The 15,005-nt window shown below is 39.7% G+C and overlaps 1 protein-coding gene across 4 annotated transcripts in view; it reads left to right on the top strand.

The window, feature by feature from the left end:
* ENOX2 (ecto-NOX disulfide-thiol exchanger 2) overlaps positions 1 to 13,284 on the top strand; it is a 151,961-nt gene extending 138,677 nt beyond the window's left edge. For 2 of the 4 annotated variants that reach the window (XM_077766166.1, XM_077766164.1), the window contains 5 exons: positions 577 to 758; positions 2,838 to 2,945; positions 6,792 to 6,900; positions 9,262 to 9,347; positions 11,832 to 13,284. In XM_077766166.1, the coding sequence (XP_077622292.1) occupies positions 577 to 758; positions 2,838 to 2,945; positions 6,792 to 6,900; positions 9,262 to 9,347; positions 11,832 to 11,963 (617 nt within the window). In that variant the 3' untranslated portion in view covers positions 11,964 to 13,284. The remainder of the gene's footprint in view (positions 1 to 576; positions 759 to 2,837; positions 2,946 to 6,791; positions 6,901 to 9,261; positions 9,348 to 11,831) is intronic. The other 2 variants (XM_077766168.1, XM_077766165.1) reach the window with 2 other exon arrangements.
* The last annotated feature ends 1,721 nt before the right edge of the window (positions 13,285 to 15,005 follow it).

Here is a 15,005-nt window from a genome sequence, read left to right as displayed (position 1 = left end):
ACTGGCCCTCTGACTTCAATTCTTTGAAAGATCTAAGGAGAGTTGTTGATCTTTCAGTTTATTCATCTTTTTACTTGTCATTAGGATGGAATGATGACTTGTAAACTCCTTACACACCAGACCAGAAACCAGAAGTCTTATGTCTTAATTTTTACATCTGCCTTTCCTTGGGAGGACAGGCAAGACTACATTTTTAAAAACAACTGCCAGCAAAATTACTGTGTGGACAGTCATCAGTTCAAGACAATTAGCCCTGTACTCTGTTATGAGAGAGCTCTTATCATTTGCTGCCTCTGAGATAAAAGTAACCAATGGTAGCTGGAAACATCATAGTTGTATTTGGGGTGATGAATAGGAAAACATGACGATGACTTCAGTATGTTCTCCTGTGTTCATTTACAAAAATGGTTCTGTGGGCTTTTGTGTCTATCTCTTGCTGCCATGGGCAACTCAAACCTAAGTTGCTTAAGAGCTTTTTTATACATGTCAACTAAAAAATACTAAGTTTTCATGGTACCAAGATGAATCACAAAGGAACGTGGATATATGGTGTTCAACTTTATATTGATTGTTCAGCCTTAGTGTCACAGGCAGAAGCTCTGAAGGAAGAAAATGACAGCCTCCGTTGGCAGCTTGATGCCTATCGGAATGAGGTAGAACTGCTGAAGCAAGAGCAGGGCAAAGCCCACAGAGAAGATGACCCGAACAAGGAGCAGCAACTGAAACTCCTGCAGCAAGCTCTGCAAGGAATGCAACAGGTAAAGGCCCTTGGTTTTCTGAGCTTTTCAGAAGCCCAGCCCAGCCTCACCTGGATGAGAGTCCCTCTCAAGCAAATAGGATAGCAAACCTCTTCTTCTTGACAGCCTATTCTCTGGCATAGCTGAGGAAGGGATCATGGGCGGTGGTTAATGAAATATTCTGGCCAATATAGATGTAGCCGTGGGTTACCACTTTTTCAAAGAATGAAGATTCAGTGAAAAACACTTAACAATAAAACTACAATGAACATAATCTAATCTTTAAGCTTCAGAAAGTACTTTGGGATCTGGACATGGCCTCAGGGTCTTTATGAAGAACCTCACTTACTTAGATATGAAAAGTGCTGATGAATAAGTATTTACTTGATCCAGTGCTGGACAATACAGCCTTTTAGGAGAAATGGCAGGATTCCTACCCTTGTTTTTTCAGTATCAATGCTTTGGGCACATAACACCAATTTGCTTTTACTTTGTTTTGGTTTGTTTTCACAGCCACTTATGTGAATGAGTTTATCTGCACATTATTCCAAGTATAAAAAGTAAATAGGTGCATCCAACTGTAATTGCATTCAAATACAACATTGTGTAATAGATGCTCAATGTCTAAATGTTTCATGTAGCCATCACCATAGTGACCCTACAATGAAAAAGATATCAACATCTGTTCTCATCATAAAAAAGGAGTAGTATTTCTGAGTAAAGGTACGATCCTCTTCAGTCTTGCCAGACTACCAGCCATTTTCCTTACAATTTAAATTGAGCAATATATTTTTTTAATTGTATACCTTGAAATTATCTAGGGCAAAGCTTATTGCTGGTTGGAAATAACAAATTGTGAACAAGGAGTCTCTTCTGGCAATAAGAGCCTTCTGCTACCACTGTCTTCCTGTGTGACAAGCAATATCACATTAATTTTTCACCTTTTCTATTAGCAAAATGTGTGAAGTAATGCTTACCTTCCTTTTACTGTCACTATGGAATTTAATTAGGACATGTAAATTATATCAGAGATCTTTCCACCAAAAAATGCATCTCCTCAGCTAGACTTCAAAGAATTTTGACAATGTATATTGTACTGTGTCTTTTAGCTCTTCCAGCAGTCTTTTGCAAGCCTCTGAAAAGCAAAACTTTGGAAACATTTTTGTTGTTGTTTTTCCCTCTTACCTTGATTTTGAAACCTTTCCACATAAGGACAGTTTTGCTACTTAAATATAAGTTAAAGATGATGAACTCTTTTTTTCATTTCATCACTTCAGAGGCCTCTGAGAAAATTAGGTCTCTACATCCTGACAAATTAATTTCACTCATTTTGATTACTTTTTATTGGAAAACAGCCTTGTAAACAAGATCAAAGTTCTCCCATATTATGCCCAAAGAAGTAGTCTAACATAGTGGTTAAGAGCATGGACTGTGAGGTGGATCCAACCTGGGTTTAAATCTTGACTCTGCCACTTGCTATCTAAATGGCCTTAGGCAAAGCACTGAACCTCTGTAAGTCTCAGGATTATATCATAGGGTTATTTGAGGATCATATGAAGTCACACATATGAAACCCTTTCCACAATGTGTGACACATGTTAGATGCTAAATAAATAGTATTTTTGTCATCATTAGGAATGATGAATCGAGTTCCTTGCCTACTGATATGGAAACAAACATTTGTGAAATGTGGGTTCTTTACTACTTTCCTCACAGAAATTGAACTAGGCTTGGAAAATGGCTATTTGAAAGGCTGCTTTACAACATTAAGTTCTGTGCAGCAATCAAGATACTGTCCACATAGGATTAACTACACCATATCCTTAACCCTGGCTGGAATAGGAAACTTAAGTGACTAGATCAACTGGTTTCTCAGACACTTTCTAAAATATGAACAAATCCAAAGGAAGGTCCTAAGAGCTAGATAAAATACCTTTAAGTGAAAAGTACCTTGATTTTCCCTTTGGTATCTCTATGTGGAGAAATGATTGTGTGGGCTGGGAGGAAGTGAGGCAGGCCAGCCTACTATCTAACTTCAGCCAGGGTTTTTAAATGAAGTGTGACTCCTGAAGACTTGATTGTTTTTGGTTTTTCTTGTAGCATCTACTCAAAGTCCAAGAGGAATATAAAAGGAAAGAAACTGAGCTTGAAAAAGTCAAAGATGACAAGTTACAGGTGGAAAAAATGTTGGAAAACCTTAAAGAAAAGGTACATCAGTTCTATGTGAACCTGTTCCCTTGCCTTTTTCCCCCCTTTTCAGTGACAGTGAAAATGCCCTGGAAGTTACTGCAGTAGGAATCAATGTAGAATGCTTGGCTGAGTGGGAATTAAAAGCCTCCTCTCTAGTGGGTAATTCTTGAATGAAGGGCTCTACCTTTAGATGTGAGTCCTTAGCATATCTAAGGATTTGGAGAGTATAGTTTTCAATTAATAAAAAGTTAGTCCATCCCTACAATTCCCCAGTCTTTCCATCTTGGAGAAGACCAGAGTGTACACCTCATTCTGGCTTCATCTTACCAAGCAAATAGCAACATAGAAAACTTATGTTACACAGAGTACCTTTAATGAAGCATTTCATTAAAGGAAGAAACACAAGTACAAATAAAACATTGGCATTTCTTTTTTTTTTTTAATGTTTTTATTTATTTCTGAGAGAGAGAGAGAGAGAGAGCAGGGGAGGGTCAGAGAGAGAGGGAGATACAGAATCTGAAACAGGCTCCAGGCTCTGAGGTGGCTGTCAGCACAGAGCCCGACGCGGGGCTCAAACCCACGAACCGTGAGATCATGACCTGAGCCAAAGTCAGACGCTTAACCGACTGAGCCCCCCAGGCACCCTGAACATTGGCATTTCTTTGCAGACACTCCATCTAGTGTAATAATGAGCAGCTGCAGATGAAATAGCCAAAACCAAAAGGGGAGAAATTGTGTGGAAAGTAAATATAAAGAATATTCTAAAGCTAGATAATAGCAACATGGAAGGGTAAAATGGGACTTTGCAGCAATAAGAATGGCCAATGATGGCCTCTTAGGGAGTATACTAACATCTGGATAGGTTAATGTGTCACAAACTTGAATCCGGTGCCCAGTCTATTTAAGGTGTGTAAAGTCTACGGATGGTGTCTCCCAGCCATACCTCTCTCTAATCGTCTCTGTGCCTGAATATCCAACCGAAGCTAACCTCTGAAAAGGAAGTCCCATTGGCCATAACTACCTGATTTTACTGTCTCAGAAGGAGATTAGGAGCTTAGACCAAGAACCAGGAATCAACAATGCTACTATTCCATAAGAGCTGGTGCTTTTTATCTCCTGTGCTCAGCTCAGGAAGATGCAGTGTGTGCAGGCCCTGGGGTGTGTTTGCCCAGCATAGTGACTTCCCCCAGAGTGCCATTAAGAACTGGCGGCCTTGGTGTAGTTGAAACAAATGATTGAAAGTGTTTTCTTCTGGAGGCCATTTGCAATATGCTTTTAATTCTTCCACTTCATAAAACCAGCTCACTTTCCAGTTTTGTGGGTGCTATTAAAGAAACGAGCACATTCCCAGAGAAATTCATTTATCAAGCATTTAATTGAAAAATGCCAATGCTGCTCTGTATAGCAGGAATTTCCTCATCCTTTCCTAGCTCCTAAAATGTGTTTCGGAGCTGCTACATAGCTGTTTTGCTTCTTGTGTAAAATGGAGTGCGTAACCAGAAGACTATAGATAGGCATGATGCTATGCCAATGATATTATGCTTAGAACCATTCTTTAGGATTGACACAACAAATTAAGGGCATTTCTAGTGTAAAGTCATTTTTAGGACTTTAGTGTAAGCCACTTTCTGCTTTGTAAAGTATTTCATTTAAAGAAGCAAGAGATCAAATGACATAGAAGAACCTTAACATGTTGTGCCTAAGTCTGTTTTCCATTCTGAACCTGAGTATACCACAAAGTGAAAGCTAAAAAGGAGAAGGAAAGAGATCCAACTGATAATCAGGAAAATGTGAGTCAGAATTTTTTTTCTGTTACTGTAAGCAAAGCTTCTTTCAGAGAAAGTCATGACAGTTCACTATAAACTGATCTTCTCTGGAAAGCTGATTTGTGACCAAATATTTCACCCTTACAAAATTAGGTTAGGAAGCAAAGCACCATTACATCAGACTGCAAAAATAATTTCAGTTTGAAAGGAAAGCAATAAGTTTTGGTGAGGAGGGATCTCTGGTTTTTGTTTGGGTTTCTTGACAGCAAACCATAGTGTGAGTTATTGTCAGTGGTGTGCAGTATAACAGTGTGACTTCTGTCTATCTTACTGCAGAAAGCTAGCTCTTTGAATCTGCCACTAAAATTCAAGGTGATAAGCATCCCTCCAATATACCTTCTAATTTATTAAATGCAAGCTATAATAAAATTGAAGTCAGGTTTCAGTAAGGCTACATTTCTATTCAAGATGGATAAGACTTCTCAGGATGCCTTTACATCTTAAATCAACCCCAGTCTGTTAAACTCTCACACTTAAGAAATGGGTTACTGGATCATTTAATGTTTTAAAGGGGGTTAGAAGGAGATGTACAACCCATGGCTTAGAAGTGAGCCAGTATTTTAAATCAAACTTGGCATGATGGTTACTGCCTGGATTGGATTCTAAAGGCCAAAGATTGAGTAGGTCATCAGGAAAGGCTTCCCTTCTGACTACAGCCAGGAAGCCTGTAAATCCGAAAACAACATGTCTTGCAGCATAGACCATTCATTTAATTCAGGGGCAACATCCTAGAAGCTTTGAAGTCATCTTTAAAGAAAACGGAAGGAATACTGTCCACGCAGAGGGCTTGGAGGGGAAGAAATGACAAAGCATTTGAGTCAGCCGTGATCTGCCCCACCCAGGAGCATTTCCCCAGCATTTTCTTTTCTAAGAGCAGTAAGACCAAAGCAGTGATTTTTTTTAATTCCTTCTTCCCAAGGCTCTTCCTTCACATTTATAATATAGAAAAGATGTTCTCAGTGCCCAAAGAGAGAGAAATATCCATGAAAGGTCTGGTGGTATTTTACAAGTTCGATGGCCGGTCATGAGTTTCACCTGAGAATCTCTTACAAAGCATACCTGCTATGCTCAGAAGGAGAAAACTTTCAACAACAGAGAAGCCACTTGAGTAATGATATTTTGATAATGGTCATTTCTTGATGTAAAGTCAGGAATATCTTAACTGATAATGTCCTTTTCACAGAGAAGACAGAGCTGATAATAAGTAGAAGCTCTACTTTTTAGTTCAAAAGCCAACAGCTTACTATCTGAGAGTAGACTGGCTATACTGTAGATTCTCTACTCAGAGATGGGACTTAACCTTTAGCAAAGTGTGGACCTAAAATTAAAAAGAACAGTCCTGGGGCACCTGGGTGGCTCAGTCGGTTAAGTGTCAACTTCGGCTCAGGTCATGATCTCATGGTTCGTGGGTTTGAGCCCCGTGTCGGGCTCTGTGCTGACAGCCAGCTCAGAGCCTGGAGCCTGCTTCAGCTGCTTTGTCACCCTCTCTCTCTTACCCTCCCCTAGTCACACTGCCTGTCTCTCTCAGAAATAAATAAAACATTTTTTTAATTATAAAAAAAAAAAAGACTAGTCCTTTTAACAGTGGATAGCCTGGCATGAAATCTAAGCTCTACCACTTCCGAGCAATGTGATCTTGAGCAACTTACCAATTTACCTGAGCCTCACTTTCCTCATTTGTAGAATGGAGATAATACATACCTAGTAGTGCCTGGCATCTAGTAAACAATAAATGCTTAGGTCTGATTCCCCCAGATTACCTGTTTAGAGTCAAGAATGTTGAAGGCAGGGGGAAAAAAAACAAAACCTGGTGAAGATGAATGTCTAAATTTCTCTGTGTTTTGGAGCCATATTAAAAAGTTTTGGAAATCTTTGATGCTTTTGCATAAGTTAATGCTATTTTCTGTTTCATTCAATAATCAAAATTGTACAGTATTGCTTTTGGGGTACTACATTAAGAAGCTCCCTGTTGCATAGTTGAATCCAAGCCTATTACCCAGTAAGGTGAACTGACCCAGGAAGCATATTATTCCCACAGGAAAGCTGTGCTTCTAGACTATGTACATCAAGCCAGGATAGTGACTACCCTCTCGAGAAGACCCTGAACAGCAGTCCTATCAAATCTGAACGTGAAGCACTGCTAGTGGGTAAGGAAGCTAACACACACATCCGATGTATTGGCTATGGTGGAGGGCGGAAGGTTTTACCTAAGATGAATACACACGCCAAGCATTTAAGAAGCATGATAGTGCAGGGATGCAGAATCCTACAGACAACAGGATAAGAATAAGTATAGACTTTGTAAAAATGGTAACAGCCACTCCCAGTCCTCCTCAATCTCCGATGATCACAAGCACATCAAATGCGTGGGTTTAAGCACAAGAGGGGACCTGCTGGAGAAACTGTAGATTTTTTTAAATCTCTATGCAAGGATAGCTGGGCCCCCTCATTCCACTCAGGGTTAAGGTGCAGACTCTCTTTGGCAGAGAGGTTTTCCAAATGAGCCTCCAGAGGCAGTGTAGGCCTCTCTGAAGTTTTCTTTTCCAGGTTACAGGCCGATGACTCCAGAGACTGTCTGTGGAATGTTGGACACTGGTGGGCTCTGATAAGATAAATGCTAGAATTGCTCTCGTTATATAAAATTCATTCATAGAGTCAGGATAAAACAAACGGTCAAAGAATCAGACAGACCTGGTTTCCGGTTTGACCCAAATAATTCCTTCCTGAGATTCAGTTCCTCCATCTGCAAAATGGGCATAATAATATTACCTCAAAGGGCAGCTACAGTTATTAAAAGCAATAATTCATCTGAATCACTCGGCACAGTGCACAGCCCATAGGAAGCCCTCAGTAAATGAGAACCACTTTGCACTTACAGCACTCTGCACAGGTGCTTGTTCACTAGGTACTCCATTTGAGAACAGTAGCAGATTGAGGTCCTAAAATATTCAGTCATTCCCAAGGGACAGGTACTGGCCATCAACAGATTATCCCAGCTGACTTCTAGGAAGCTGAGCCCCACAGTGGCCCCACCCCAACCTCAGAAGTTCTTCCCACTGATTAGCTTCTGCACATCTTAAAGATTTATCTGCCTTTGTTGGTAATGGATATTGTAGTCAGATTTAACGCTTTGATATGTTAATAAAGATGCACAGGGGGATCTGCCATTGAGTCCTCAAGAAAAGTGACAACTTATTTCCATTTTACAACTCCAAGTTCTTTAACAAATTGGCAAGGCAACAGGGAGACCTGTCAGAGAAGAGCTAGGGGTAGAAGGAAGCCTCTGTGAATGGATAGTTCTAGAAACAAAGATTCTCAAGATAAGCACTTCTTGTTTTATTTTTTAAAGAATGTAGTCTTGGGCTGACAGAAAGGAAAATCTATTTTTTAAATTGGTTCTTCGGATGTGAACTCACAAAAAACTGCTTNTTCACGTTTCTCAGATTGAGTCAGGGTATAGTAATTCAATTTACCTCGTCATTTAAGAATAACATAGTGTTATAAGTAATAGCATCCATTTCATTTCAAACAGACTCATCAGCTCCTCCTGGATCCCCCAACCCACCTCCTTGCCTTCTGATATTAGGAATATTTTCACAAAGAACTGATTTGAACTTCAAGCTACAACTCAAACTTGTGATATTCTTTATCAGTCACTCGAAGGCATAGACAAGTTGTAGTCTATAAACCAAATAAAATGTAGCTTTTATTTCCTGGCAGTTCTCAGCAAACTCAATTCTGGGTCTATTTAGAGAAATTCAAAAAATTTAAGAAAAGAAATAGTAGGCCTTTGAACAATTTATATCCTACTTGTTGCCAGAGAAAGAAGTATTAGAACAATTAACGTTATGTCCAGAACAATCAAGGCAGTATGGAGAGCTGCCAATCACCCCAGTTATGCTGAATAGAAACTGTGCAGATTCCTGGAAGCTGTAAACTTCTGTAAAAAAAAAAAAAACATGTGTTACTTTAAGAGATTGAGTGCCCTAAGCACGAACAAAATGCTAGTGACCATTTGAGTGAGTGAAATGTTTGGCTTTTCTTTACAGAGCTACTCACAGAATAAAACCACATATAATCAGCAGATTCTCTTGTGAGAGGCATGAAGTGAATCAGCCAAAGTACCTGATCTCTGCTTTGACCACAACAGCAAGATATTGTTAACGCATAGAGGCTCAAGTCCAATTTAAAGACTGTGCAGAAGAACTGCAAAAACCCAGCACAATCTAAATTCATTATAAAATTCCAAATTCATTGTGAAATGGAGAACTCAAATGGTCTTTAGCCATCATGAGTGATGGAAGTGATTCCTTACATGCCAGCTTTTCTACATGTGATGTCATGTAGTGAGAGGCAGCATGTGCAGTGTGTTGTTGTGCAGATTAAATGAGTAAAATATATATAAACGTAGAATATTGCCTAGTACATAGTATGTGGTATACGTGAGTTAGCTCTCATCTCAAAGAATATGATGCTCAAGTATAACCTCCATGGTATTGTCGCTATAGGGATTATCTCTACCTTTCTTCATGTCCACCCATTTGGAGCAAGCATTGAATACATCTGTTCCTACTTGCACCGTCTAGATAATAAGGTATGTGGGGTCCTGAAATGGACATGCAGGGGGATGTAGGATATTTTCTTCATGCAGAAGTAAGTCATTCTAATTGCTTTAAGGAAATTTCCCTCACCTATTCTTTCACTGTGATTCAGTGAGAATCACCCTCATGCAAGTAGGGTGACCATCTGCTTCCATTTGCCTGGGACCAAGGGGTTTCCTAGGACTTGGGACTCCCAATGGCAGAAGCAGGAAATACTGGGCAAACCTGAATGAACTGGCCATGCTACTTCCAAGATATATCTTAGAAGAATTTTCCTTCTCTCTTTTAATTTATATATAAGGTAAAAATGAAGCAGTATCTCTCACCAGTCAAACTGTTACTGGGCCATTAGCCATTAGCTAATGTTAATGTTCAGAATGGAAAGTCTTTTTTTTTTTAATGTTTATTTATTTTTGAGAGAGAGAGAGAGAGAGAGAATGAGGAAGGGGCAGAGAGAGAGAATCCCAAGCAGTCTCCAAGCTGTCTGCACTGAGCCTGACACAGAACTAAAACTCACGAATATGACCTGATGATCATGATCTGAGCCAAAGTCAGGTGCTTAACCAACTGAGCCATCCAGGCGCCCCCAGAATCGAAAGTCTTATTTAAGTCATCACTGTCACCACTGACATTATTTATGTTGAAATAATCAAGGCAGGGGTAAAAACAGAACAGATGAAACAGTAAGTCTGCAACACAGACTCAAGTTCTGCTCACAGCTGATCTCATGGGCCATTTCTTTCCCTGGATGCCTTTCTATGGGGGACCTGACAAAGCAGGGGAGCGAGGGTAAGTGTTAGTTCCATAGAAAGTCCAGAACACTTCACAGAAGCAGGAGGGGACTCTTGACCCCGCAGAATAAACTCNGTTCAGTTAAACCTGCTCATGGATTATATTTAGTATTTCACAGGATCTGGGGCTCTGGAGATGTGCCTTTGGAATGCAGATTCCTGGTAGTTGCATGTCAAAAATGTTAAGCTATTTAAGCATATGTCCTCTTAACAGAGGCACTTGCCCACTTGGGAATCCAGCTATGCTGATGCGTCCTCTTCGTGGCATTTGTTTTAGTTCTAGCTAGTGCTCCCCCTCATTTATCTCTGGGAAGTGGTACCGTTCTGTAATTAAATAGCTCATTTGGCAGCAAAGGGAGGGACGGAATGTGAGTACTAGGACCCAGTGGTAGGTTGAAGTGGTATGAAATTGAACTATGTGTCAGTAAAAACGATCTGGTCCTTTCTTAAAAATTTGTAAAAATAATGCATGCACATTACATTAAAAATGTAAGCAACATAGAAATGTAGTGAAGGGAAAGGGAAAGTTACCCACAGTCCCACCCCTGAAGGATAACCACTGTTAACAGTTTGGCATATCTTATCTCAGACCAATTTCTATACATATGCTCACCTATATCATATGTATAGATCTATAAACATTATATATTTATGGGTTTGGGAATGGAGAGTCAGCTTTATATGACATACTCTGTAATATGCTAATCCGGCTCCAGTCTCCTAGTAATGGAAAGAAAGCATGACTTCACTCCTACTTTAGGCCCATTTTTTCCTGAGCAGCTTCCTGCCAGAGTAGTGACAGCACCTCCCAAAGAGAGCCCGCAGTGATGCTAACATAACTGGGGGCTCCCTTGTTCCAGCTTCAGGAATATTCAGTGTGGCATCAGCTCAGGGTTCCTCTTGGGATCCCGTAGTACTTTCAACTGAGCCCTAGTGCCCAGTTGCACAGTTACGAAGGTAGATAATAATGTCAAGATGACCACCTGAAACAAGTCCTAAAGGAATCAACACATTTTGGTTAATATATTGGGGGTATGTGTGTGAAGTGGAGAGAGAGAGACAATGCACAGAAGTATGAATACAGAGAATTCCTTATTTCTGTCATTCTTCCTTTGTAAAGCAATGCATATATGAAGAAGTCTATTCTGCCTCCCTCCTCTCCCAGAAGGCTTTACAGCCTCAGTAGGCCTGCACATAGCATCACCAGCATGTTCGGCTGTCATTCAGCTGGCTACAAACTCAAGCCTCTCCGCACAACTGACATCAGCTCTTTTCATTAGAAAGCTGGGTGGCAATCAATCTCAAAAACATCATGCTAAGTGGAAGATACTAGTCACAAAAGACTGTATCCACATTGTATGAATACACATATGTAAAATTCCTAGAAAATTCAAAACCGCTGTAAAAAAAAATCTGAGTCAGGGATTGGGAGTGACAATAGACTGCAAAGGGGCATGAAGGAACTTTCTGTGGGTGATGGAATGTTCTAAAACTGAACCATGGTGATAGTTGCCCAATTGTATAAATTTACTAAAATTCATTAAACTATACACATAAAATAGGTGAATCTGTTGTATGTTAATTATTACCTAAATAAAGAAGTTATGAAGTGCAGAAAACAAAACCTCAGTGGACTCTCTCTGGAACTAACTGCTTTCGAATACAGATCTTCTTTCTGTCCCACAGATCTGCACCAGTGATGTGGAGTGTCTCATGAGCCGACTCCAGCACACCTTCAAGCAGGAAATGACTGGAGTTGGAGCCAGTCTGGAGAAGAGATGGAAATTCTGTGGCTTTGAGGGCTTGAAATTGACCTGAATCCCTTTGCCCTACAACCTGGGATCCTGTAAATACGTGTGTGTTGGACAAGCTTAAAAGTGATTTGTATTGTCAATGGTTTTCAAGTGTAAATTGCTTTCAATTTGTCAGTTCATTCCTGGAATATCTTTTGAGATAAAATAAGGATCCTAGAACAGCACCTTGAGCTACAGGCCCTAAAAAGAAATGGACTCAAGCCTCAAGTGCTGTAACTTCCTCCCTTTCTGTCAATTGGTTGTCTTTTTCTATTAGTAGTATTGAAAAAGGCCTGTGGCTAAAGCGTATTTGGGGTGTTTTGGTGTCTGTACTACTGCTGTAGAGTTTGGTATTTTTTTTAAACACTGTTAACTGAAATGTTTTGATGATTTGTATGTGATTTGTGTTTCAAAACTTCTCTTCACATTAATTTGCTACTGTTAAGGGGAATGAGATAGGCACGCCATGGCTGACATTGCCTCTCCGTTCCTCAGTAAGCCAGTAAATGAATAACACAGCATCTTCTGGAAGGTATCTGACCAGGCTCACCTCTTAAAAGACAAAGCATGGTTTGTGGCTTTTTGCAAAATTACTGTGAACCAAAAGTTGACAAATGTTCCAAAGTTATTTTCTCTAATATATCAGATTAAAAAAAAAAAAACCTAGATGTATTCACAGAAAGCAGTGTCCAGTATGACTGGCATGTGTATATGCTATTCAGAATCACCTTGAAAATAGTCTGCTTTTAAAGGAGGGCATGTTTAGTTTTCTATGAATTAAAACACATGTGTGTACATGTGTACATGCATGTACACACACACATTAGCAGAAGGGATTTCTTTTAATATGCTTTTGCCTCTAGCCTTCTTATAAAGTCTGTTGGTCCCTTTTCTTCTGCTGTCAGTGTGTTGAATTGCAAACTGTGTACTGCTGTAAATACTATGTTTACTTCATGCTGAATGTTTGCAAAGAGTTGATATGAGTCTTAGTAGAAAACTGTTGGTAATGAATGAGCCCGGGTGTGTGAGGCTTCTGGCAAATAGCTCAGCTCCATCCACCTGGAGTGCCAATCTCTGGGGACACCTCCGGTTCTATGGTGTCTGCCAGCAGATTGCAATGGCAGAGTGCACATGGACTGGCCAGGAAGTACTGCTTGATGCAAGCAAGAGGGAAAGGATGAGGATGTGGGACTAATATCCAGAGACATTTCTTCTGTAGTGCTGTGGGTGCTTATAATAACACAAGCGTGCCCTCCCTTGAGTCTTGGTTCAAAGTAAAAGAATGTACTAAGTAAGCAAAGCCAATGAAGAGTATTTCCAGAAAATACTTTGTAAATGAAATGTCAGTAGTGTTCAAAGTTGTATTTTTAAAAGATAAAATATTCCATTTTTATACATCAGTTTGGTGTTCTGTTTTGAATTACTTACTCTCTAATCCTTTAGCAAATCATCTCAGTTTCTTCTTTGGACTACCAGTATGTTGAAAGAAGATGCTAAACTTTCTGCCTTGACAAGTAGAAATAGGGTCCCACAGTGGCTCATTCATGCTGAAAACTGACTTCCCCCTGAGGCACCCAGCTGTGGCAGGAGCAGGAAGTTAGGGTTATTTTTATACTAGCTTCCTCTGCTGAATCATCTCTGTCACCAACGATACAAAGGCTTTGATTTGTCAATCTCAGGGGTCCTGGAATGCCTTGTTTTAATAATACCTATGAAATCAAGGGAAATTTGGCACTTATCAATTATTTCTTATTTAAGTAAGTTAAGTACAATGAAATTTTCAACAACTATCACACCAAGGCCCCTGGCTGTCCTGCACTTGGTCTACTTGTCCTACAAATGGTCTCTTTGTATTATTCCTACCAATTTATTCCAGGTGTACTCTTCCCAGCTTGAATACATTAGTTGTGATAGTTAAGTTTGTGTGTCAAGTTGGCTCGGCTATAGCGGCCAGTTGCTTGGTCAAACACCAGTCTAGATATTGCTGTGAAGGTATGTTTGAGATATCATTAACGTTTAATGAAGCAAATTATACTCTAGAATGTGGCTGGACCTCATCTAATCCATTAAAGACATTAAGGTCAAACACCAGTCTAGATATTGCTGTGAAGGTATGTTTGAGATATCATTAATGTTTAATGAAGCAGAATATACTCCATAATGTGACTGGACCTCATCTAATCCATTAAAGACATTAAGAGAAAAAACTGAAGTCTTCTGAGGAGAAAGGAGTTGTGCCTCCAGGTAGCCTTTGGATCCACCACTGTAGCATTAACACCTGACAGAGTCTCCAGACTGCTGGCCAGCCCTACAAATTTCAAATTTGCCAGCCCCCACAAACACATGAGCCAATTCCTTAAAATAAATCAATCTCTCTGTCTTTCTCTCTCTCTCTCTCTCTCTGTATACACACACACACACACACACACACACACACACACACACACGCCTATGCCTCTGTGTGTGTACATCCCACTGGTTCTGTTTCTTTGGAGAGTCCTGGCTACTCTGCTAGTCCAGAGTTTTTAGAATATGTAAAAATAAACTATGTTTTCATTATATTATATAATCATATTGCAGCAATACCATCTCACAATCTTTCCATTCATCATTGAAGCCTATTAATGAGGTTATTNCAAAAAATCAACCTCTCTCTCTTTCTCTCTCTCTCTCTCTCTCTGTATACACACACACACACACACACACACACACACACACACACACGCCTATGCCTCTGTGTGTGTACATCCCACTGGTTCTGTTTCTTTGGAGAGTCCTGGCTACTCTGCTAGTCCAGAGTTTTTAGAATATGTAAAAATAAACTATGTTTTCATTATATTATATAATCATATTGCAGCAATACCATCTCACAATCTTTCCATTCATCATTGAAGCCTATTAATGAGGTTATTTTGCCTTACAAATGCTCAGTGCTGTTTATTCTGTTATTCTGTCTGAATTTTGAAATATTACTGTTTTGTTATTTTTAGGAGATATGATAGGTTTTCCAGATGGCAATGAACAGAATTTTTTTTTATTTTACAAACAGTTGTTTTATCTCCTCCTT

This window comes from Crocuta crocuta, unplaced genomic scaffold, assembly GCF_008692635.1.
Source record: "Crocuta crocuta isolate KB4526 unplaced genomic scaffold, BGI_CrCroc_1.0 scaffold1133, whole genome shotgun sequence".
Lineage (NCBI taxonomy): Eukaryota > Metazoa > Chordata > Mammalia > Carnivora > Hyaenidae > Crocuta > Crocuta crocuta.
The sequence above is the reverse complement of the archived record's forward strand: the minus strand, read 5'-3'. Positions and strand labels throughout refer to the sequence as shown.